The sequence below is a fragment of the Equus przewalskii genome, chromosome 5 (assembly GCF_037783145.1).
Source record: "Equus przewalskii isolate Varuska chromosome 5, EquPr2, whole genome shotgun sequence".
Taxonomy (NCBI): Eukaryota; Metazoa; Chordata; class Mammalia; order Perissodactyla; family Equidae; genus Equus; species Equus przewalskii.
This window is the reverse complement of record NC_091835.1, coordinates 36,397,799-36,421,483: the sequence shown is the minus strand read 5'-3', so window position 1 is coordinate 36,421,483 and position 23,685 is coordinate 36,397,799. Positions and strand designations below refer to the sequence as shown.

The window sequence follows — 23,685 nt, the reverse complement described above, 5'->3', positions numbered from 1 at the left end:
ATCTATGGACAGCTAATCTTCGACAAAGGAGCTGAGGACCTACAATGGAGAAAAGAAAGTCTCTTCAACAAATGGTGCTGGGAAAACTGGAAAGCCACATGTAAAAGAATGAAAATTGACCATTTTTTCCCCATTCACCAAAATAAACTCAAAATGGATCAAAGACCTAAAGATTAGGACTGAAACAATAAGTCTTCTAGAAGAGAATATAGGCAGTACATTCTTTGACGTCAGTTTCAAAAGAATCTTTTTGGACACCGTAAACCCTCAGATGAGGGAAACAATAGAAAGAATAAACAAATGGGACTTCATCAGACTAAAGAGTTTCTTTTAGGCAAGGGAAAACAGGATTGAAACAAAAAAACAGCCCACTAATTGGGAAAAAGTATTTTCAAGTTATTTATCTGACAAAGGGTTAATCTCCATAATATATGAAGAACTCACACAGCTCAACAACAAAAAATCAAACAACCCAATCAAAAAATGGGCAGGGGCGTGAACAGACATTTCTCCAAAGAAGACATATGGATGGCCAATAGGCACATGAAAAGAGGCTTATCATCACTAATCATCAGGGAAATGCAAATCAAAACTACACTAAGATATCACCTTACACCCGTTAGATTGGCAAAAATATCCAAAACCAAGAGTGACAAATGTTGAAGAGGCTGTGGAGAAAAAGGAACCCTCATACACTGTTGGTGGGAATGCAAACTGGTACAGCCACTATGGAAAACAGTATGGAGATTTCTCAAAAAGTTAAAAATAGAAATATCTTATGACCCAGCCATCCCACTACTGGGTATCTATTCTAAGAACCTGAAATCAGCAATTCCAAAAGTCGCATGCACCCATATGTTCATCGCAGCATTATTCACAATAGCCAAGTCATGGACCCAACCTAAGTGCCCAGCAACTGATGATTGGATAAAGAAGATATGGTATATATGTATGCAATGGAATACTACTCAGCCATAAAAAAGGACAGAGTTGTCCCATTCACAACAACCTGGATAGACCTTGAGGGTATTATGTTGAGTGAAATAAGGCAGACAGAGAAAGACGAACTCTGTATGACTCCACTCATAGGTGGTAGTTAACATATAGACAAAGAGAACTGATCGGTGGTTAGCAGGGGAAAGGGGGGTTGGGGGGAGGGCACTAAGGGAGAAGTGGTGTACCTACAACATGACTAATAATAATGTACAACTGTAATTTCACAAGGTTGTTAACTGTCATAATCTTAATTAAAAATAAAGTTGTTCTTGGGGCCAGCCTGATGGCACAGCAGTTAAGTTCACACATTCTGCTTCAGCGGCCTGGGGTTCGCTGGTTCGGATCCCGGGTGTGGACATGGCACCACTTGGCAAGCCATGCTGTGGTAGGCGTCCCACATATAAAGTAGAGGAAGATGGGCACGGATGTGAGCTCAGGGCCAGTCTTCCTCAGCAAAAAGAGGAAGATTGGCAGTAGATGTTAGCTCAGGGTTAGTCTTCCTCAAAAAAATAAAAGTTGTTCTCAAAACCTTTGTCTTTAAATTTAGTGAGAAACAAGTATGTGATGGTTAGTTCAATCTACAAAACAGAAGTTACTGTCAAGTTAGCTGCCTTTTGCTAAGTGTATGCTTCACTGTTGATGGTTGAAGGTCAGCCTGGAATTATTCAGTAGGGGAAACTCTAAGGGGCTGATTTTGAGATAGCTTCTTCACAGAAGGAATGTCTTTCAACTATTGACAAGTTGCCACAACCTCTATTTAGTTGCATGGGATTTTTATAAAAGTAATATTTGGCAATAGGGGGACTGGAGACCCACATCTTTTTTCTGTTTCTCACCAGCCACGACATAAACTCCATCCTTTTTTTGATCAGGATCCTTAATATTTTTATAGGTTCCAAGGAATCACAAAATCTTTGTTTTGAAAAAGACTTAATGACAATTTTGCAGAAAACATCATTTTCTGTAACATCCTTGAGAGATAGTTATCCAATATCTGCTTGGGTAGCTCACTCCTCAAAAGTTAGCCTTTTTAGGGGCTGGCCCTGTGGCCGAGTGGTTAAGTTCGCGCACTCCGCAGCAGGCGGCCCAGTGTTTCGTTAGTTCGAATCGTGGGCACGGACATGGCACTGCTCATCAGACCACGCTGAGGCAGCGTCCCACATGCCACAACTGGAAGAACCCACAACGAAGAATACACAACTATGTACCGGGGGACTTTGGGGAGAAAAAGGAAAAAATAAAATCTTAAAAAAAAAAAAAAGTTAGCCTTTTGAAATACAGACAAATTTGGGTTTTGGAATTAGGCAGGCCTGGGTTAAAATTAAAAGTCTGTTTTTGTTGGATATGTGATCTTGGCCAATTAGCTAAATTCTCAGACTCTCAGTTTCTTTATTGGTCAAAAGAGGAATAGCAATCCATATTTTTCAGGATCATTTTGAATATTAAGTGAGATAATGAAAGCAGTATATTCATCACAGTGTGCAGGACATAGTGGGTTCAAATATGTTAATCATTATTGCAAGTCATTTCCCTGTTGATGACTCTAATAGCAAGCCTATTTGCTTTTTCCTTTTTTCTACTTCTTCTCCCCAAATCCCCCCAGTACATAGTTGTATATTTTTAGTTGTGGGTCTTTCTGGTTGCAGCATGTGGGATGCCACCTCAGCGTGGCCCAGCAAGCGGTGCCATATCCATGCCCAGGATTCAAACCTGCGAAACCCTGGGCCGCTGAAGCGGAGTGTGCGAACTTAACCACTTGGCCATGGGTCTGGCCCCAAGCCTATTTCTTTTAGTGGGAGGAAATCTAAATTGAGCCATTACAATACAGGAGAATTATTGATTCACAATACCAGGAAGGGCAAGGGTGAGGATGACCTTTAGAGTGACTGGTACTAAGAACTTTTTTGTAGCCTGATACCAGTCCATGGATGGCTGTTATATGGCTATCATATAAATTGTGTTTAGAAGCTCGAGGAGTCTTGATTATTATTCTTTGTTTGGGTTTGATGGAAGCATTGTAAACCAGCAATGGAAAAACATAGAACAGTTTTATTTCTCCAATAACTGGTACCAACTTATCCCTCTTTTTAGATCTAGGATCAGAAGCAGAAAAATATGGCAGTCCATGTTTTCTTAGTTCTTTTCAATAAACACTAGTCCTTTCCAATAAATGATTATCCAATCTAACAATTAAAATGTCATTCTGAGGGCCTATCAGTTGCTGGTCATATGTAGAACTGTTGATCCTGTGTCATTTGCTTGCCGTACTTGGTGGGTTTCTACATCTTAAGAGTGCTTGGTGTATGTACTGTGTGCTGTCTATGTGTGCTGTCCTTGCCCCTGCTCCAGGTTATGATGGCCTCTCAGACAGGACCTTCTAGTCTTCAATCAGTGATTGCATCTCACCCTTTTTTGGTATGTTTCTTTGTTCTTAACCGAGGTATCTCTCACAGCCTAGCCCACTGACAGCATCTCAGTGTCCTTAGTACTATGTATCAAGGAGTATTTTTAAGTCTCTTAGTTTGCTCTCCTGGAACAGGGGATGGTGTAGGTCTCAGGACCTATCACTATTGCCATCTCAGTACAGGACACTTCTGCAAGCATCAAGCTAGGAGAAATCCCAGTGAGAATGGGTACTTAACCTTGCATTCCAGATTTACTCAACCTCCTGAAAAAGATTATTACAGCAACTCTAATTTGTCCGCACTTTCTGGTAGTATTTGTCTTGTAACTTTATACTGATTCTTGACTTGACCATGTAAAATGCTTTGGCCGGTGAAAGACTACACAATGTGATGCAAGTAGAAATTTGAAACATGTGCACATTGGACTTGCCCTCTTGCTGCTTAGAACCTTGCTGGTTTAGCCTGCTGAGGAAGGAGAGACCACGTGGAGCAGACATAAGCTGTCCCAGTTTGGGCCATCTTAGCTAAATCCCTATCAATCTGGCATCTGACATATATGCATGAGCAGAGTGAGCTGAGACCTGACACCTGATTCAAACCAGAAGTATCCAGCTGAGCCCAGCCCAGTTTGCTGAACTCACAGGAATTTGAACTAAATAAATGGTGGCTGTGGTAAGTTACTAAGGCTTAAGATGGTTGATTATATAGCAAAAGATAGCTGATAATCTCATAAGTAATTCTGTTCTATATGTTGTAATAAACACAAGGAACTAAAAGGGATGTAGTAAAGGCAAAGTAAATAATATTTTAAAATAATTTTAAAGTTACTTATTAATGGAACAAAATGTCTGTCTAGTTGTAAATTTGGTTTCTTCCAATATTCGCTTTTAATAGCTGTCAGTTGTAAAACATACCTCACAATGTTAATATGGCCCAGAATGAGAAGTATACTATTCGCTGTGCTTAACAAGTTATGATTCTCATTTTTCAATTCTCTCCATGAATCTTTTTGTTGAAACTATCTAGTAAATACCTTATTTCATGATATTAATCCAGTTGTTCTTAAAAACTAATGAGAGGGTGTTACTCTCATTTTAAATTCATCAATAAATGAGTTCAAAAGCCACTGAAACCCCTCATTTTGAATATTTCAGAGAGGAGGGTGTATAAGCTACACCCATACATAATTTCTGGCAAAAGGAAAAAAATCACAACATGATGGAAATATTTCTTTTCCAAGCATCACTTTTCCAAATGCTCTTTCCATAACACAGGTTTCTTTTATAAAGTGGTTGTCTTCTCATTTATTCTGAGTCGCCTTCTCATTTATTATTAAAACATCTTTACCTTGAAAGCACAAGTTAATTATGTGTGTGTGTGTGTGTGTGCACTCATGTGCTTTAATATCTGCTAATTGACATACCACTGGAAGCTATTTCACAGCACTGAAAAAGTGAGCAAAAGTTAGAACACTTGTCCTTTTTTTTTGTTTTTCAAGCATAGTAACATTTAATAAGCTTCCAAGTTCTTTTAAGTAATTTCCTAAGTGAACAAAATGGTCGCTTCCCATCTTGTTAAAAAATACAGATATTCTAACAAACAGCTTGTTTTTATGAAATTAAACACATTGAAGTATTATAATGATTTATCACACCAACTGCCTGGAGTTAGGCCAAATTTCACAGGTTAAAGGCATACTCCTCCACAAGACTGGCCTCATTTCAGATACCAGCCACAAACTTGGGGGTTTCTAGGGCTACCCACACTTCTGATCAACTGCCTACAAATTTCAGGGCTCCCATGACTCCTTCAGATTTGAGAAATCCTTAGAATAACTCACTGAACTCAGAAAAGTGCCAGCCATACTTACAGTTACAGTTTTATTATAGCAAAAGGATACAAACCAGAGCCAGCTAAAGGGAGAGATGCATAGGGCGAAGTCTGGGAGGATCCCAAATGTGGAGCTTTCATTTTCCTTATGGATGCATCACCTTCCTGACACATTAGTATATGACAATACGCAGAGTATCCCCAACCAGGGGAGCTCCCCTGACCTTTGGTGTCCAGAGTTTTTATTGGGGTTCATTACATAGGCGTGCTTGATTAAGTCATTTGCCACAAAGTTGAACTCAATCTCCAGCATCCCTCCATTGTCTGTGCTGATATCTCATGGCTCAAAGCCTCAACCCTCTAATCCCATGGTTGGTTTTTCTAGCTTGGCCAGTCCCCATCTTGAATCATCTTGATAGTATAAACTGTCCAGGGGCCCACTATGAGTGACTTTATTAGCATAAATTATCAGGGCTCACCATAAATAACAAAGACACTCCTACTACTCAGGAAGTTCCAAGGACTTAGAGGCTACCTCTCAGAACTGGGTTCAAAGGGCCAGCCAAATTCTTGATTATACAGATATTTAAACTACAATATGATGTAGCTTGCAGAGTGAATGAACAGTGGAGGTATGCCATCAACTTCTCAGAGTTGTGGAACCTCCGCTCTTTCCCCATGATGGATCCCATAACACGCATGACATGCAACCAACACTAAATCCATATGATATTAGTAAGGCTTATTTTCCTTAACATTTTGAATACATATAAATAGAAGTTCTAATATCTTCTTTCTGTGCCCCAGAGGATCCTCTTTTATACCTCCTGGGCTACTTGTGCCCCATTTTGGAGATAACTTCCCTAGAGATCCCTTGGCTAAATAATTTAAAGAGTGCTGTGGTCTGAATGTTTGTGTCTCCTCAAAATTTATATGTTGAAATCCTAACCCCTAATGTGATTGTATTTGGAGGTGGGACCTTTGGGAGGTGATTAAGTCATAAGGGTGGAACTCTCATGAATAGGATTAGTGTCCTTATAAAAGAGACCCCAGAGAACTCCTTTGCCCCTTCTGCCATGTGAGGACACAGTGAGAAGATGGCCATCTATCAACTAGGAGGGAGAGACTCACCAGACACTGAATCTGCTGGTAACTTGATCTTGGAATTCCCAGCCTCCAGAACTGTGGGCACTAAATTGTTATTTAAACTGTCCAATCTATGGTATTTTCCTGTTTTTGACATGTCTCCCTGTAGGTGGAGTATACTTCCCTGCCCCATTCACGGCAAGTCCAGGTGATTTCCATTGGCCAATGGAAAGAGAGTGGATATAACCACTCTTAATAGAAGATCTGAATGTTACTCGTTGTTTCAGGTTACAGGGAACTGCTCTACGATCCTAGGTTCCAGAATGAGACAATACTTAGAGATGAGCCAAGCAGAGTTACAGTCAACCTTACAGACCCTAAGCCCGCATGTAATGTGAGTGAGAAATAAATGTTTGTTGTTGTAAGCCACTCAGATTTTGGGATTGTTTATGATACAGTGAAATCCAGTTGTAATGCAGCTTACTCCAGGGAAAAAGAGATGCCTTGAAGAATATAGTTTGCTTTCTCCTTACAAGCTTAGATTGTTAAGACTGTGATGATCGCTGATTATTTTTGGGATGAGGGTGTGTACATGCACACTTGTCCACATGCAAGTGCTTGTTAGGTCCAGGGGTTATTTTGCTGGAAAATTGGTAAGAATTAGCTCTTCCTCTTCTCTTACTTTTTTTCATACACCTTTCCCTTTTCATACTAAACAATTCAGTCCTAAATAAAGCATTAGATGGGATAGAGCAAGGTAGGTGTCTTGTTATAGACAAGACATATATATATAGAATGGGGTGGGAGAGCAGCAGTGGTCTGGTGCAGGTTGTGAGGGCTCAGGCAGGGGGAGAAGGGTGGCTATGCAGGGACTTGGCTTGGCAGTGGTGTTAGGGCCCAAGAAGAGTGAGGAGAACATCCCTGCAGTGTCGAGAAAGTGCTGTGGCATGGGGAACTAGAGCCTGTGCAAGTTGAGGAAAGTATCCACACATGGCATTGGCCTGGTTTAGGGTATCAGAAGCAGCCTGGTGTGGGGTGCCAATGCCTGAGAGGTGAAGAAGACTTCTATGTGGTGGAGTGGTCAGGTGCAGGGAGCTCAAGCAGGGTAGGGAGAGCGTCCTTGCTGGGAGGTGGAAGACCTGTCATGGGGTGTCAGGGCCCAAGCAGGCTGAGGAAAGCATCCAGGCAGAGGGTAGACCTGGTGTGGGTTTCAGAGGCTGAGCAGGATAAGGAGGCTGTCCATGTGGTGGGGCACCCCAGTGTGGGGGCTTAAAGGAAAGGCCGGGTGAGGAGGGTTCTACGCATGAAGGTAAGGAGGATGTTAGAGCCTAAGTGGGGAAAGGATAGATTCCAAGAGGGGATTAGGGAGCCAGCATCAGGAATCAGACTCTAGGCAGAGTAAGGAGGGCTTTCCTGTGGAGGCTGGCCTAGCATAAGGTGTCATGTCTCAGCAAGGTGAGGAGGGTGTCCATGGGGATTGGCTGGTCCTGTTCAAGAAAACCAAAGCAGAATGAAGAGGGTGTCAACAAAAATGGGGGCCTGGATTTGGCCTACCCAGGGAGAGATAGGCATCTTGGGCAAGGAGTGTGAGCAAAAATAGAAGATTGGTTAATTCCAAGGGATTGCTCAAATAAGTAAATAAGTTAAAGATAATGGAAGCAGGTTTCTTAGTGTCGTGGGACGGAGTTGGAAATGTGGAAAAGGAGAAAACTAGAATGAACTCTTTGCTGTTGGACTGGAATTACAGGTATTAGTGTGAACTCATGGTTTTCAATATGTTTACATATAGAAATAAATATAGAGGTAAATGTGCGTGTGTGTGTGTGATGCAGAAGAAGGAGGAGTTAGGTAGGGGAGATTAAAAGAAGGAGGATCCTTTGGGGAGAGCTGAATCTATGGTGTGAGCTGAGCATGCCTGTGGAAGGATGAAGTATATAATTTTTGGAGTGTTTTCCTCTTGATCTTTGGAAAAAGTCATATTTAGCACTCAGTTTATCTCCTTCCAAATTGTAATTCCATTAAATTATTCTAACTTGTTAAAAATAGTCATATATACCTGTATAACTTTTTGTTGTGGTGTTGTGGGGCTTAAATGGATAGAGAAGGGTGGAAAGAAAGGGTAGCCCACTCCTCTAACATTCAGTAGAGAGATCTGCTTTCAGGAGTTGCTGGAGGTGACTATAGCAAAATGAGTGGAGATTCACGATGGAGTTAGTTAAGAACAACAGGGAAAAGCAGAGAGCGCTGAGGAGCAGCTTCAGAAGGCATACGATGTAAACTTTGACTTTTCCGCTACATTGGTACACCGACTCTTGAAATTGGGGAGGCTGACATGTAAGTTTTCGTTGATGATCCTCTTAGAATGTGGTCCCCCAAAGTTGCCCAATCGGCCACAAATGATGAGGAGAATGCAGCATGAATGAGTATATGCCCAGGTTGGTTGGTCTATAAATAATTATATTTGCCCATAGATGCACACAAATTCTTGAATTTCATTCCTTTTTTTTTTTTTTTTTTTTTTGGTGAGGAAGATTGGCCTTGAGCTAACATCTATGGCCAATCTTCCTCTTTTTTTTTTTTTTTTTTATCTCCCCAAAGCCCCAGTACATAGTTGTATATTCTAGTTTTAGGTTACTCTAGTTCTTCTATGAGGGATGCAGCCACAGCATGGCTTGATGAGCAGTGGTAGGTCTGTGCCCAGGGTCCAAACCAGTGAACCCCAGGCTGCTGAAGTAGAGCATGCAAACTTAACCACTTGGCCACGGGGCTGGCCCCCTTGAATTTCATTCTGGCTAGTGAGTTCAGATATCACAGTTCTCAGGAAAGATTTCCCTAATTGCTTGGTTCCTCTTTTCCTTTCCTTCCTATTGCTTTCCTCTACGCTTTGAGTTCGTACTTTTATTACATTTGTTAGCATATGTTTAAATATTGTGATTCTCACTGTGCTGGTCCTGGGGGTTGGGCCTGTCTGAGGTTTTTAGTTTTCATGAGATTCCTCTCAGGGTTGTTTGCCTATCTGGGACCTCTGTTCTCATCTAATTGTGTGATAGGAAGTATGTCAAGTTACCACCATATTTGGGTTTTATTTTAAGATGTTTTCAGGAAGAGGTGAAATGAACTTTTTGAAGAGAGCAGAAGATCTCAATATGTCTTCAGAGGTCACTTATGCTGAAGTGAGGTTCAAAAATGAATCCAAGTCCTCAGGCAGCCAATCAGAGCCTCCTGAAGGTAAGAAACGTTTTCTTGTGGTCAGAGTTAATGATGAGATGAAGGATGAGGAGACAATACTATAAACGAAGCATAGGGAATGTTAGTTGCTGGTTCTCTGGCTGGCCACAGTCAGAAAATGGGATTTACAGAAGATTGAGTTTCCTGAAAATAAGCTTTAAGGGATTGTACAGTTATACTATAACAAAACTGAAGTGTGAGAAATCCACTAAAGTCCCGAGCTAAGGAGAGTGCCAGTTATGGTGACAAACTGTCCCTCCTGTGCCTTCTGATGCTGAATGAGGTTGTGGTCAAGAGATTGGCTACAGGTCCTTTAAACCATCAGCCCAGATGCAGGGGCTATTGATGAATTAGCGGACTTAAGAAGGGAAGAGTTTGGGTGGAAGTGATGTGGGTGTATCTGTTAGTCCTGGACTAACGTGGGACAAAAGATCTTTGCAGATGAAAGACTGGAAAGTCTTACCGAGAAACTCCTTTCCATTTCAAGGGAAATTGCTCTGCAGTCAGAAAATCCATTGCATACTGCATCTCTGAGATGGATTGAACGAAGTTGGGACTAGATAGAGGGTAATTTGATTAGCATGTATGATAGATATAGAGCAAGAGAGAGAGAGAGAAAGCACGTTGACTATAAGAAACTATGAGAGAGATAATGATTGTTCTTCTAAAACGCTTCTGGGGAGACGTGGAGAATGCTCAGGAAAACTGTTCTTTCCCCTTAAAAAACTTTATATAACTTCTTTATTATATATTGAAATGTTCATTACAGAAAAAATTAAAAACTAGAGGTACACACAAATTTAAATTATATGTGTTCTTACCATGTAGCGATAACTATAATTTACATTTTAGTGTATATGCTTCCAGATATAAATATACATAAATGTGTATATGTATTTTTCTAAATGTAAGATCATATTATATGTTATTGAGGGTTTTCTCCCACTTGTCAATTATTCACAACTTAAAGAAAATAATTCTTTTTTTTTAGTGAGGTATAATTGACATAGAACGTTATATTAGTTTCAGGTGTACAATGTAAATGATTTGATTTTTGTATATATTGCAAAATGATCACCACAGTGTCTGGTAAACATCTGTCACCAGACATACGTACACAAAATTTTTCTATTTTTCTACTTTTTTTTTTTTTTGAGGAAGATTGGCCCTGAACTAACATCTGTGCACATCTTCCTCTATTTTATATGTGGGACCCCTGCCACAGCATGGCTTGATAAGCGGTGCTAAGTCTGCGCTTGGGATCCGAACCAGTGAACCCTGGGCCATTGAAGTAGAGTGCACAATCTTAACCACGCTGCCACCAGGCTGGCCCCCACAAAGTTTTACTTTTGAAGAATTTTAAGATTTATTCTCTTAGCAACTTTCAAATAAAGTATGCAATGATATTTAATAGTTAATAATACTGTAAGTTGCTATAGTCACCATGCTACATTACATCACTGTGACTTCACTCATAACTGGAAGTTTCAACTTTGAGTCCTTTGCCCTCCCCCGCAACAAACCACCTCTGGCAACCTCAAATCTGCTCTCTTGTATCTATGAGTTCTGTTTTTAAAAGATGTTATTTAATTAATTTATTTATTTTATTGAGGTAACATTGGTGTATAACATTATATAAATTTTAGGTACACATCATTATATTTTGATTCCTGTGTAGACTACATTATGTTCACCACCCAGAGTCCTTTTGCCCTTCCTCCCATCTTCCCCTCCACTGACCACCAATCTAGTCCCTGTATCTATGTGTTTGTTTGCTATTGTTGGTTTTTTTTAATCTTCCACATGTAAGTGAAAACACATTATATATGGCTTTCTCTGTCTGACTTTTTCGCTTAGTGTAATACCCTCAAGATCCATCCGTGTTGTTGCAAATGGCAAGATTTCATCTTTTTTTATAGCTGAGTGGTATTCCATTGTTTCATCTTCTTTATCTATTCATCTTCTTTATCCATTCATCCATTGATGCGCACTTAGGTTGTTTCCAAGTCTTGGCTATTGTAAATAATGCTGCAATGAAGATAGGGTTGTAAATATCTTTTTGAATTAGTGTTTTTGTGTGTTTTTGGAAAAATACCCGGAAGTGGAATAGCTGGATCATGTGATAATTATATCCTTAGTTTTTGAAGACTCTTCATACTGTTTTCCATAGTGTCTGCACCAGTTTACATTCCCACCAGCAGTGCATAAGGGTTCCCTTTTCCCCACATTGTCGCCAACACTTGTTATTTCCTGTCTTTTTAGTAATAGCCATTCTGCTGGGTGTAAAGTTTTATGCAAGTTTGACTTGCATTTCCCTAATAATTAGTGATGGCGAATGTCTTTCCATGTGCCTATTGGATACTGTATTCTTCAGAAAAATGCCTTTTCAGATTCTTTGCCTATTTTTTAAGGGATTGTTTGTTTTTTTGTTGAGTCCTATGAGTTCTTCATATATTTTGGATATTAACCCCTTATCAAATGTATGATTTGCAAATATCTTCTCCCAATTGTTAGGTTATCTTTTCGTTTTGTTGATGGTTTCTTTTGCTGTGCAGAAGCTTTTCAGTTTGATGTAGTCCCATCTGTTTATTTTTCCTTTTGTTTCCCTTGCCTGGGGAGACATGATATTCAAGAAGATACTGCTAAGACCCATGTTGAAGAGCATATTGCCTGTGTTTTCTTCTGGGAGTTTTATGTCTTACATTCAAGTCTTTAATCCATTTTGAGTTAATTTTTGTGTGTAGTGTAAGATAATGGTCTACTTTCATTCTTTTGCATGTGGCTGTCCAGTTTTCCCAACACCATTTATTGAAGAAATGTTCCTCTTTTCACTGTATGTTCTTGGCTCCCTTGTCAAAAATTAGCTGTCCATAGATGTGTGGTTTTATTTCTGGGCTTTTGATTCTGTTCCATTGATCTGTGTGTCTGTTTTGGTGCCAGTACCATGCTGTTTGATTACTATAGCTTTGTAGTATATTTTGAAATCATGAAGTGTGATACCTCCAGTTTGGTCTTTTTTTCCTCAGGATTGCTTTGGCTATTTGGAATCTTTTGTTGTTGAATGTATATTTTAGGAATCCTTATTCTATTTCCATGAAAAATGTCCTTGGGACTTTGATAGGGATTGCAAGGAATCTATAGATGGCTTTAGGAAGTATGGACATTTTTACTACCAATTCTTCCAATCCATGAGCATGGAATATCTTTCCATTTTTTTTGTGTCATCTTTGATTTCTTTCACCAATGTTTTATAGTTTTCAGTGTACAGGTCTTTCACCTCTTTGATTAAATTTATTCCTAGGTGTTTTATTCTTTTTGTTGCAATTGTAAATGGAGCTGTATTCTTGGTTTCTCTTTCCGCTATTATGTTGTTAGTGTATAGAAATGCAACTAATTTTTGTATGTTGATTTGTACCCTGAAACTTTGCTGTATTCATTTATTATTTCTAATAGTTTTTTGGTGGATTCTTTAGGATTTTCTATATATAAAATCATGTCATCTGCAAATAGTGACAGTTTTACTTCTTCCTTTCCAATCCCTTTTGTTTCTTTTTCTTGACTGATTGCTCTGGCTAGGACTTCCAATACTATATTAAATGAATGGCAAAAGTGGGCATCTTTGTCTTGTTCCTTTCTTAGAGGGATAGCTTTCAGTTTTTCAACACTGAGTATGATTTTACCTGGGGGTTGTCTTATATGGCCTCTATTAGGTTGTGTTACTTTCCTTCTATACCTATTTTATTCAGACTTTTTATCATAAATGGATGCTATATCTTGTCGAATACTTTCTCTGCATCTATTGAGATGATCGTGTGATTTTCTTTTCATTTTGTTAATGTGGTGTATCACCTTGATTGATTTGCAGATGCTGAAACATCCTTGCTTCCCTGGTATAAACCCCACTTGATCATGGTATATGATCCTTGTATTTGATCTGTGTATTTGATTTGCTCATATTTTTGTTGAGAATTTTTGCATTAATGTTCCTCGGCAATATTGGCCTCTAATTTTTGTGTGTGTGTGTTGTCTGGTTTTGGTATCAGGGTAAGGTTGGCCCCATGGAGTGAGTTAGGAATTGTCCCCTGTTCTTCAATCTTTTGGAAGAGTTTGAGAAGGGGAGATATTAAATATTCTTTGCATGGCTGGTTGAATTCACTAGAGAAGCTGTCTGGCCCTGGACTTTTGTCTTTTGGGAGGTTTTTGATTACTGTTTTGATCTTCTTACTAGTGATTGGTCTATTCAGATTCTTTATTTCTTCTTGATTCAGTTTTGGGAGGTTGTATGATTCTAAGAATTTACCCATTTCTTCTAGATTATCCAATTTGTTGACACATAGTTTTTCATAGTATTCTCTTATAATTGTTTGTATTTCTGAGGTGTCCGTTGTAATTTCTCCTTTGTTTCTGGTTTTATTTATTTGAGTCTTCTCTCTTTTTCTTGGTGAGTCTAGCTAAGATTTGTCCATTTTGTTTCTCTCTTCAAAGAACCAGTTCTTAGTTTTATTGAACCTTTGTATTGTCTTTCTAGTCTCCACTTGATGTGTTTCCACTCTGATTTCTATTATATTCTCCCTTCTACTAATTTTGGGCTTCACTTGTTCTTCTTTTTTCTGGTGGCTTTATGTGGATTGTTAAATTGTTTATTTGAGATTTTTCTTTTTTCTTAAGGTAGGCCTGTATTGCTATAATATTCCCCTTTAGTACTGCTTTTGCTGTATCCCATAAGTTTTGGTATGTTGTGTTTTCATTTTCATGTGTCTCCAGATATTTTTTGATTTCTCCATTGATCCAATAATTTAGTAGCATGTTATTTAGTCTCAATATATTTGTGACTTTTCTGGTTTTCTTCTTGTGGTTGATTTCTGGTTTCATACCATTGTGGTCAGAAAGATGCCTAATATGATTTCAGTCTTCTTAAATTTCTTGAGGCCTGCTTTGTTTCCCAACATATGGTTTATCTTTGAGAAGATTTCACATGCATTTGAGAAGAATGTGTGCTCTGTTGCTTTTGGATGGAATGTTCTATGTATATCTATTAAGTCCATCTGGTTTAATGTTTCATTTAAGGCCACTGTTTCCTTGTTGATTTTCTGTCTAGATGATCTATCCACTGACATAAGTGTGGTGGTAAAGTTCTCTACTATTATTGTGTTATTCTCAATTTCTCCCTTTTGGCCTGTTAATAGTTGACTTATATACTTTGGTGCTCCTCTATTAGGTGTGTATATATTAATAAGTGTTATGTCTTCTTGGTGGAATGTTCCTTTTATCATTATATAATGTCTATCTTTTTCTCTTATTATCTTTTTTGGCTTGAAGTGTATTTTGCCTGATATAAGTAGAGCTACACCCACTTTCTTTTGGTTGCCATTTGCTTGGAGTATCATTTTCCATGCTTCACTCTGAACATATGTTGTCTCTGGAGCTGAGATGGGTCTCCTGGAGGCAGCATATTGTTGGATCTTGTTTTTTAAACTGTTCAGCCACTCTGTCTTTTGATTGATGAATTCAATCCATTTACATTTTGAGTGATTATTGCTATATGAGGACTTAATAATGCCAGTTTATCTTTTGATTTCTTGTTGTTTTATATTTCCATTTTTTCTTTTTCCTTGCATTTCTGTCTGCCATTTCATTTGGTGGTTTTCTGGGGTGTTTTTCTCAGTTTCCTCTTTATTTATGATTTGTGACTCTGTTCTGATTTTTTGTTTTGTGGTTATCATGAGGTTTGTATAAAAGATCTCATAGATGGATGAGATAGTCCTTTTTCTGCTGATAGCATCTTATCTCCATTAGCCTATGCAGATTCCATCCTTTTCTCTTTCTCGTCTATGTTTTTGTTGTCACTAATCATCCTTTTTTTGTATTGCGAATTTGTTATTAAATTGAAATGGTTATAGTTATTATTGATACTTTCTTTCCCTTTAGCCTTTGTGTTATAGTTAAGTGTTTACTAACCTATTCTGATATAGACTTGCAATTTTCTGATTCTGTCTGTCTATTTATCACTGTGTTTAAAGCTTGGTAAACCTTTTTTTTATTGTTTCAGGTAGGAAGGCTCCTTTTGACATTGCTTGTAAGGCAGGTCTAGTGGCGATGAATTCCCTCAGCTTTTGTTTGTCAGGGAAAGCTTTTATTTATCCTCGTATCTGAAGGATAAATTTGTTGGATAGAGTATTCTTGGCTGATAGTTTTTCTTTCAATATTCTGAATATATCATTCTACTCTCTCCCAGCCTGTAGAGTTTCTGCTGAGAAATCCACTAATAGCCTGATGAGGGTTCCTTTGTAAGTTATTTTCTTGTCTCTAGCTGCCCGTCGTATTCTTTCTTTGTCACTGACTTTTGACAATTTTAATATAATATGCCTTGGAGAAGATTTTTTTGCATTGAGATAGTTAGGAGTTATATTGGCTTCATATACTTGTATATTCAGTTCCTTCTCCAGATTTGGGAAGTTCTCAGCTGTTATTTCTTTGAGTGAGCTCTCTGCTTCCTTCTCCATCTCTTCTACTTCTGGGATACCTATTATCTTTATGTTGCATTTTCTTTTTTTCTTTTAAAGATTTTATTTTTCCTTTTTCTCCCCAAAGCCCCCTGGTCCATAGTTGCATATTTTTTCTTTTGGTTGTGGGTCCTTCTAGTTGTGGCATGTGGGATGCCACTCAGTGTGGCTTGATGAATGGTGCCATGTCTGTGCCCAGGACCTGAACCAGCAAAACCCTGGGCTGCCAAAGCAGAGTGCTTGAACTTAACCACTAGGCCACGGGGCTGGCCCCTATGTTGCTTTTTCTAATTGAGTTGGATATTTCTCATAGAATTTCTTTGTTTTTAAAAAATCTTAATTCTCTCTCCTCTTCCACCTGAATCATTTCTATATTTCTATCTTCAGGCTTACTAATTCTTTCTTCCATATGGTCTGCTGTATAGTCAATGATTTCTACTTTACTTTTTCTGTCATTAATTGTCTTCTTCATCTCAAGAATTTCTCTTTTTTTCCCCCGAGTTTCAGTTTCTTTGATGAACTCCTTTTCTTCATTAGTTTTATTCCTGAGCTCATTGAAATGTCTTTCTGAGTCTTCTTGTAACTTGTTGAGTTTCCTTGTGTCAGCTATTTTGAATTCTCTGTCAGTTAGATTGTAATCTTCTGTGATTTCAAATTTGGTTTCTGAAGAGTTGTTATTTTCTTTCTGTTCTGCTGTGTTACTGTAGTTCTTCATGGTACTTGATGAGTTGATCCTCTGCTGGTGTATTTGTGGTAGTAAACACCTTTTTTATTTGGGTAAGGCTTTGGTTACTTTGGTTCTGAGCTTCTTCTGATTGTATTTGAGAGCCTGCACTTTCCATCCTCCACTGCCTCTGCTAGAGGTGTCTTCAGTGCCTTCCATGTGCTGCTTGTGCCTCTGAGGTTGCTGGTGCCTTGCTGCTTATGATGTCACTACAATCTCAGGTGTCACCACTGGGGTCACCAAGCTGTGAGCACTTTTGCTGCTTCTGGGATCACCTGGGTCTTGTGGTCCCCCACAGGCTTTCTGCAGGATCTCCTCAGGCTCAGGTGCTGTTACTCCGTTAACCACCTGTGCTGCTGCTCCCAGATTATCTGGGGTTGCTGGAAGCACCACTGCCAGGGGTGCTAAGTTCACAGGTGTTGCTGTTGCTGCCAGGGTTTGGGGTCTTATATGCAGCCCTTGCTGCTGGTAGAGCCAGTGATGGGGATGCTGCCACTAGGGTTGGGTCACGGGTTCTACTGTGATTCATGAAGCCTCAGATAGCAAGTGCCGTCTGTCACTGCTGGGGGAGAGACAGGGGCTAAGCCATGACTGTTGTTGCTGGTCCTGCAGTTTCTGGTGGTTGGCATGCACTGGTGTGCTTTGAAACCTTAGGTCAGGGCACTCTACCCCTGCTGGGGAAATATGTGTTTTAGATGTAATCCCCATGTTAGAGAGACCAGTGCCACTGCCAGGGGAGAGGGAAGTGATGGGTCACTAGCTCTGCTTTGTGTCTTGAGGCCTCAGGACATGTGCACCACCTGCCACCACTGTGGTGGGCAGGTGCTAAGCTGTGAGTGAGTGTCATTGCTGCTCATGCAGCCTCTGGTCACTAGCATGTGTTGGTGTATTTTGAAACCTCAGATCAGAGCACCCCACCACCACTGGAGAAATGCATGTTTTAGTTGCTATCCCCACTGCTGGAAAGACCAGAGCCACTTCTAGGGGAGAGGGAGGGAGGGGGCTGGGTCACTGGCTCCGTTCTGTGTTGTGAAGCCTCAGGATGACTGTGCCATCTGCCACCACTGGTAGGGGGTAGGGGCTAAGCCATGAGTGGTATGTCTGCCCCTGCAGTCTCTGGTTGCTGGCACACTCACCAGTGTGAAGATCCATGTTTTGAATCACTGCTGTGGGCAGGCGGACGGGGCTGCTCCAGTGGTTCCACTTGCCTCCTGGAGGTCCAGCCCACCACCTTTAGATACATAGATGCATGGATCTCTCAGGCATTCTGGTGTGCTGTGCAGGGAGTCCTCTTTTGGTCAGTGGATATCCTACTGGGTTTTAATTTAGAGAGGAGTGACAAAGGGAACAATTCACTCTGCCATGATACTGATGTCACCTCTATATTTTCCAGTCCTTCACTGAAGTTCTCACTGTGTTCATATATTCTCCCAAGATCAGTGAGCATTGCTGTGACTTTTAGTTTGTCTGGTAGATTGTTTATTTCTGTTTTGCTTAGTTCATTTTCTGAGGATTTGTCCTGTTCCCTTATTTGGAACATATTCCTTTCCTCTTCCTTTTGCCTACTTCTCTGCTTATTTCTATGTATTAGGTAAATCAGCTACATCTCCTAATCTTGGAAATGTGGCCTTATGTAAGAGATGCCTTATGGGGCCCAGAATGTTCTCCCCTCTCATCACCAATGCCAAATGCTCCAGGAATCCCCTATGTGAGTTGCATGTGCCCTTCTGCTGTGGCAGGATTGCTATTGCTGCAGGTGCATGGGTAGGCTAGGCTGGCCCCTGGGCCAGCTAGTTGTAAGACTAAGCCACATGTGGCTGCTACAGTCACTTTATTGGGTGGGGCAAGCCCCAGCATGGCTGACTGCAAGGCCTAATATCACACAACTACTGCTGTTTTGCTGTTAAGTGAGTCAGGCTCCAATATGTCTGGTTGCTAGGCTCAGGGGCTCACAGTTGCTGCAGGCCTCTGGTGAGGCTCCCTGCAGCATGCAGCTGTCATCAGCTCTCTTTTGGGCAGGGCTGGCTTCTGGCCAGATCTAGCTATGCTGTCGTGTGGTACACAGCTGCCTCAGGAGTGCAGACGGGTAGAGCCAGCCCCAGGCATGGCAGTGCACAATAATTTCAGGCTTTGGAAGGCAGGGCAGATCCCCTGTTTGGCTGTTTGTGATGGCCAGCAGCGCAAGTCTGCTGTGGACCCACATGTCCCACCGATGTGGGCCCACAAGTTTGCTGTGGGGCCAGTCCCTGGAGTGGGATCCCTGCTGCCTGGCTATGCTCCATTACCTTGGGTGTTCTAGTGGTCAGGGAAGACCCTTGTGCTAACAGGCTAGAGGAAGGAATCCAATGTCACCTGCCAGCATCAGTGTCAACACAACTGAACTAGGCCACAATAATAGCTGCCACCAGTGTCTTGGTCCCTGGGGGGATGGGCCCAGCTGCCTCCTGGCTCTCTGGGATATACTCTGAGCTTAGTGAGTGAGTTTTGTCTTTTTGTTTGTTTGTTTGTTTTTACCAATAGACTATGCACTTTTCTATCTGGTGTTTTTGTGCTGGTTTCTAGGTTGGGTAAGTTTGTGTGTGGGCCCTTTAAGAGCAGGTTTTTCTTTCTCTGAAGTTCTGTAATTTTCCTGGGTATATTCCCTATTGGTTTTCAAAGCCAGCAAAACCAGGTATTATGAGATATTGTCTCTTTGTGCTGGATCTAAGGGCTGGGGTGCCTAATGTGGAGCTCAGATCCCCTACTCTTTCAGAAACTACTCCATACCTTTGACATCACTTCTGGCCGTGAAGTACTATGGCTAGGATGTGGTTTTTTCCCTCAGCAAGGCTGTATTTCTGCCTCGTCCACACCTGTCAGTGTTGTCCCTTTTGTGGAGGTTCTTTTTATCCATTTTCCAGATCTTTCTCAGAGGAAATTGTTCCACAGGTAGTTGTAGATTTGTTGAGTCCACGGGAGGAGATGAGCTCAGGATTCTTCTGTGTTGCCATCTTCCAAACTCTCCCTGTCGCCCTTTGGATTCCACATATAGGTGGGATCATACAGTATTTGTCTTTGTCTGACTTATTTCATTTAGCATAATCCCTTCAAGGTCCATCCATGTTGTCTCAAATGGCAAGATGGCATTTTTTTTTTGGCTGAATAATATTCTATTGTATATAAATACCACATTTTCTTTATGCATTCATCCTTTGATGGATACTTGAGAAAGTAATTCTTAACCATGAAATAGCAATTAAAAGGATGTGACCTTATTTTAAGGATGTGATGAGGGATGATTCTAAAGATTTATCTGCTATGGTATTATTTAAAGTTTTTGAAGTTGGAAACAATCTGGAAGGTTATTTAAATACATAATGAAATACTATGCAACCACAATAGAGAATGTTAAAGAAGAAAATATAGTGGTATGAAAAATGTTCATCATATAGTGTATGAGAAAATAGGAGATCAGAAACTGGTATATACAGTATGTCAATCATGTGGGAAAATGTGCATGCATGTATATACACTTTAAAAATTACTGGAAGGATATATACCAAAATATTAACAACAGTTATCGTCAATGGTAGAAATTTGTGCTTTTATGTATTTTTCAAAGTTTCTACAACAAACATTATTATTTCTTTCCTATTTTCATGTTATTTCAAATATTGCATTGTTAGTAATAGTGTGTCATCCAAGGAAAGGAGATGAGGAAGAGAAAGAGAAAGAGGAGGTAAAGGTCAGAATTTATTACTGATGAAACTAATTTGATTTCTCCTTCAGCTCCTAAAGAGAACACCAGCTTTTGCAAATGTAACTCTGGTTTTCTCAAGCTACCTCTTGTCTTATTGCTGACATTTTTGCTGCTATTTGGAATTTCATTTTCTGTCGCTTTTACCAGTAAGTATCCAACTGAATCTATAAGGAATGTCTGCCTTATATGAACAGATGGCATACATTAGATACTGATACTTAACAGTGGGTTTATCCAGAAATTTGGAAAAGAAGTCTTCTCTGGGGGGAGACATAATTAGTGGGAATCCATTGGAAATTCTGTTTTATTTGAATTTAGTTACTCTTCTATAAAAATAATGGAATCCACTCTCTTTAGAGAAATTGAGGAATATATGTGTGTGCATGTGTTTGTGTTGTAGAGTGAAATCTATAGGGCACCATTTCTACGCTAGACAGTTGTGCAAGTGAGAGAGAATCTATATTTCCTTACTAGTGTTTATAAGGCCATGCCTTTTTGAGTGCACAGACATGTATTTTGGGATGAGCAGGTAGACAAGAAGGAGATGGGAAGAAATATTCCAGGAAGAGTTTCCCTTTGAAATTTCACCTTAATTATTTCTATTGTGCCCAAGACTGTGTGGAATCTAAAAGCCCATTTGGCAAATATGTGGATTTCTGCATATCTTTGGCTTTAAGAATTTCTCAAATTTTTAAAAGGTATTAAAATGAATATATATTTGGGTAGATATTTTATTCTTCCATTTTGTCATTTAATAAGCAATAATGGCTGTCTACTATATGTCAGGCACTGTGCCAGACAGAGTCTAGACAGAGCCATAGCCCTTGGTCTCAAGAAGTTCAGGGAATGGTGGTAAGTGTTCAAATGAACCAATGGTTATAACATTTTATGGTAAGTGTTGTGTAGATAAGAAGCACAGGATGCTGAGATAGGCTTCCTGAAGGAGGTGACACTTACAGTTGTGTGTACCAAGAATGACGTAGAGATGTGAGAAAGCATGGAAAAATTTGTGGAAACATAAATATAAATAACTGGAACATATGGTGCTAAGTGAACTGTGAGAAATGAAGTTGTAGGTGGGAGACATAAGTAGGGCTCAGATTATGAAGAGTGTTTTGTAGCATTCTAAAGAGTATGGATTTTTTTTCCCTGAAGGCTGTTTTATTAGTATCTTCTGCTGCTTAATAAACCAATCTAAAACTTAGTGGATTAAAAGAACAACTATTTATTTAGCTAATAATTCTGTGGTTTGGCAATTTGGACTGAGCTCAACTGGGAGGTACCTTGCTCCTGGCTGAAATCATTCATGCATATGCAGTCAGGTTCCTGTCACTCAGTTTCTAAGGAAGAGGATGTCAGCTGGAATGACATGGGCAATTCGGTCATATTTCTTCCATAATTCATTAGGCTAGCCTGAGCTTATTCAGATGGAGACTTGTAGGCTTCCAAGAGTGACAGTGGAAATGAGCAAAGCCTCTTGAAGCCTTAGCTTTGAACTAACTAGAGTTGCTTCTGCACATTCTATTGGCCAAAGGAAGTCTTAAAGCCAGCCCACATTCAAGTGGTGGAGAAATAGACCCCACTTATTTGTTGGAAAAGCTGAGAAGTCATATTGCAAAGGAATGTGGACACATGGAGAGTTGAATATTGTGGCCACTTTTGCAATGTGTCGTAGTCATGGAGAGCCATGGAAGGATTTTAAGCAAGGAAGTGATATAATTAAATTTGACTAATAGAAATATGCTTTTGGCAGAGGTGTATAAAATGGATATTTGAGGACAAAATTGAAAGTAAAGAGAGTGGTTAGAAAGCCAATTCATTATCCAGTTGGGAAATAATGAGAACCTGATCTAAGGCTGTGGTAGTGAAGAAGGAGAAGAGGGGGTAGCTTTGAATGATAGTGAGGAGGTAGAATCAAGGAGGTAAAAAGGTTTGATGAACATTTAGATCTGAGGAATAAGGGATCAAGAGAAGTAAAGTGCAGCTCCAATATTCTGACTTGGTGAACTAAGAAATCATGAAGTTAATCAAAGAGGGATATAATATAGGATGAATAACAGGTTTGTGATGAAAGATGGAGATTTAAGTTTTGGGCATACTGAGTTTTATATGACTCTGGAAACCTCAAATGGATGTATCTAATTGGAAACATATTTGTCTGGATCTCAGGAAAGAGGTCTGAGTTTTGGTAGTCATTTACATATGTGTAGCAGTTGAAACCATGGGGACACGTAATATCACTCAGGAGAGGATTTAGTACGAGGAAGAAGGATAAAGATGGAACTTTGGGGATTGTTACATTTTAAAAGAGATGGATAGAGAAAGAGGAGCTTTTCAAGGAGTATAAGAAGCAACAACAAGAAACATGGGGGCAAAACCAGGAAAGAGTAGTGTCCCAAGAGTTAAAAGGGAAGAGAATTAGGGTCAAGTATTACAGGAGGTCAAAGAGGAAGAAAACTAAGAAGTGGTCTAGGATATTACTGATGACCCACTGCAAGCGTGATTTTAGTGGAGTGGTGGAAACAGAAGCCAGTATGTGGTGGGTTAAGGAGCAAATGAGGTCAGGAGGAAAGAAAGAGAAGATTCACTTTCTAGAGGGAGAGTAGGTTAGTTTTAAGTTGTGAGAGACTGGAGCGTGTTGGTGTACTAAGGAATAAGAGTCAGTTGGGATGGATAAAGGAAAGAAAGTGAAGAAAATAATGTCCTGCCCTCCTGATCAATGTTGGATTTTCTTTTTTTTGTGTGTGTGTGAGGAAGATTGGCCCCGAACTAAGATCCATCGTGAAACTTCCTCTTTTTGCTGAGGAAGATTAGACCTGAGCTAATATCGGTGCCCATCTCCCTCTATTTTGTATATATATGAGATGCCGCCACAGCATGGCATGATGAACAGTGCATGAGTCCATGCCCAGGATCTGAACCTGCAAATCTCGGGCTGCTGAAGTGGAGCGTGTGAACATCCTCAGATAGAAATGTTTCACCATTTTCTCTCCATTTCCCCTTCTCCAAGGCTTAGCCTTTGCATGCATCATACATCTAGTATTGAAGGAAAATATAGGTAAGTCCCTTTAGACCCACTGTAGGGGAACTGTCCTGTCCTCTTTCAACTACTGATCTTCAGCTATTTCTGAAGAAATCTATGGTTTCAAAATCAGTAGGATTAGGGTTACATTA

At 39.9% G+C, this 23,685-nt stretch overlaps 1 protein-coding gene across 2 annotated transcripts in view; it reads left to right on the top strand.

Moving 5' to 3' along the window:
- LOC103566390 (C-type lectin domain family 4 member A-like) overlaps positions 1-23,685 on the top strand; it is a 51,286-nt gene that overhangs the window by 5,773 nt on the left and 21,828 nt on the right. The window contains exons 1-3 of one of the 2 annotated variants that reach the window (XM_070620653.1): positions 6,441-6,711; positions 9,410-9,545; positions 20,541-20,657. In XM_070620653.1, coding sequence (XP_070476754.1) covers positions 6,586-6,711; positions 9,410-9,545; positions 20,541-20,657 — 379 coding nt within the window. In that variant the 5' untranslated portion in view covers positions 6,441-6,585. Of the gene's footprint in view, positions 1-6,440; positions 6,712-9,409; positions 9,546-20,540; positions 20,658-23,685 lie in introns of those variants that run through there. The other variant, XM_070620654.1, reaches the window with a different exon arrangement.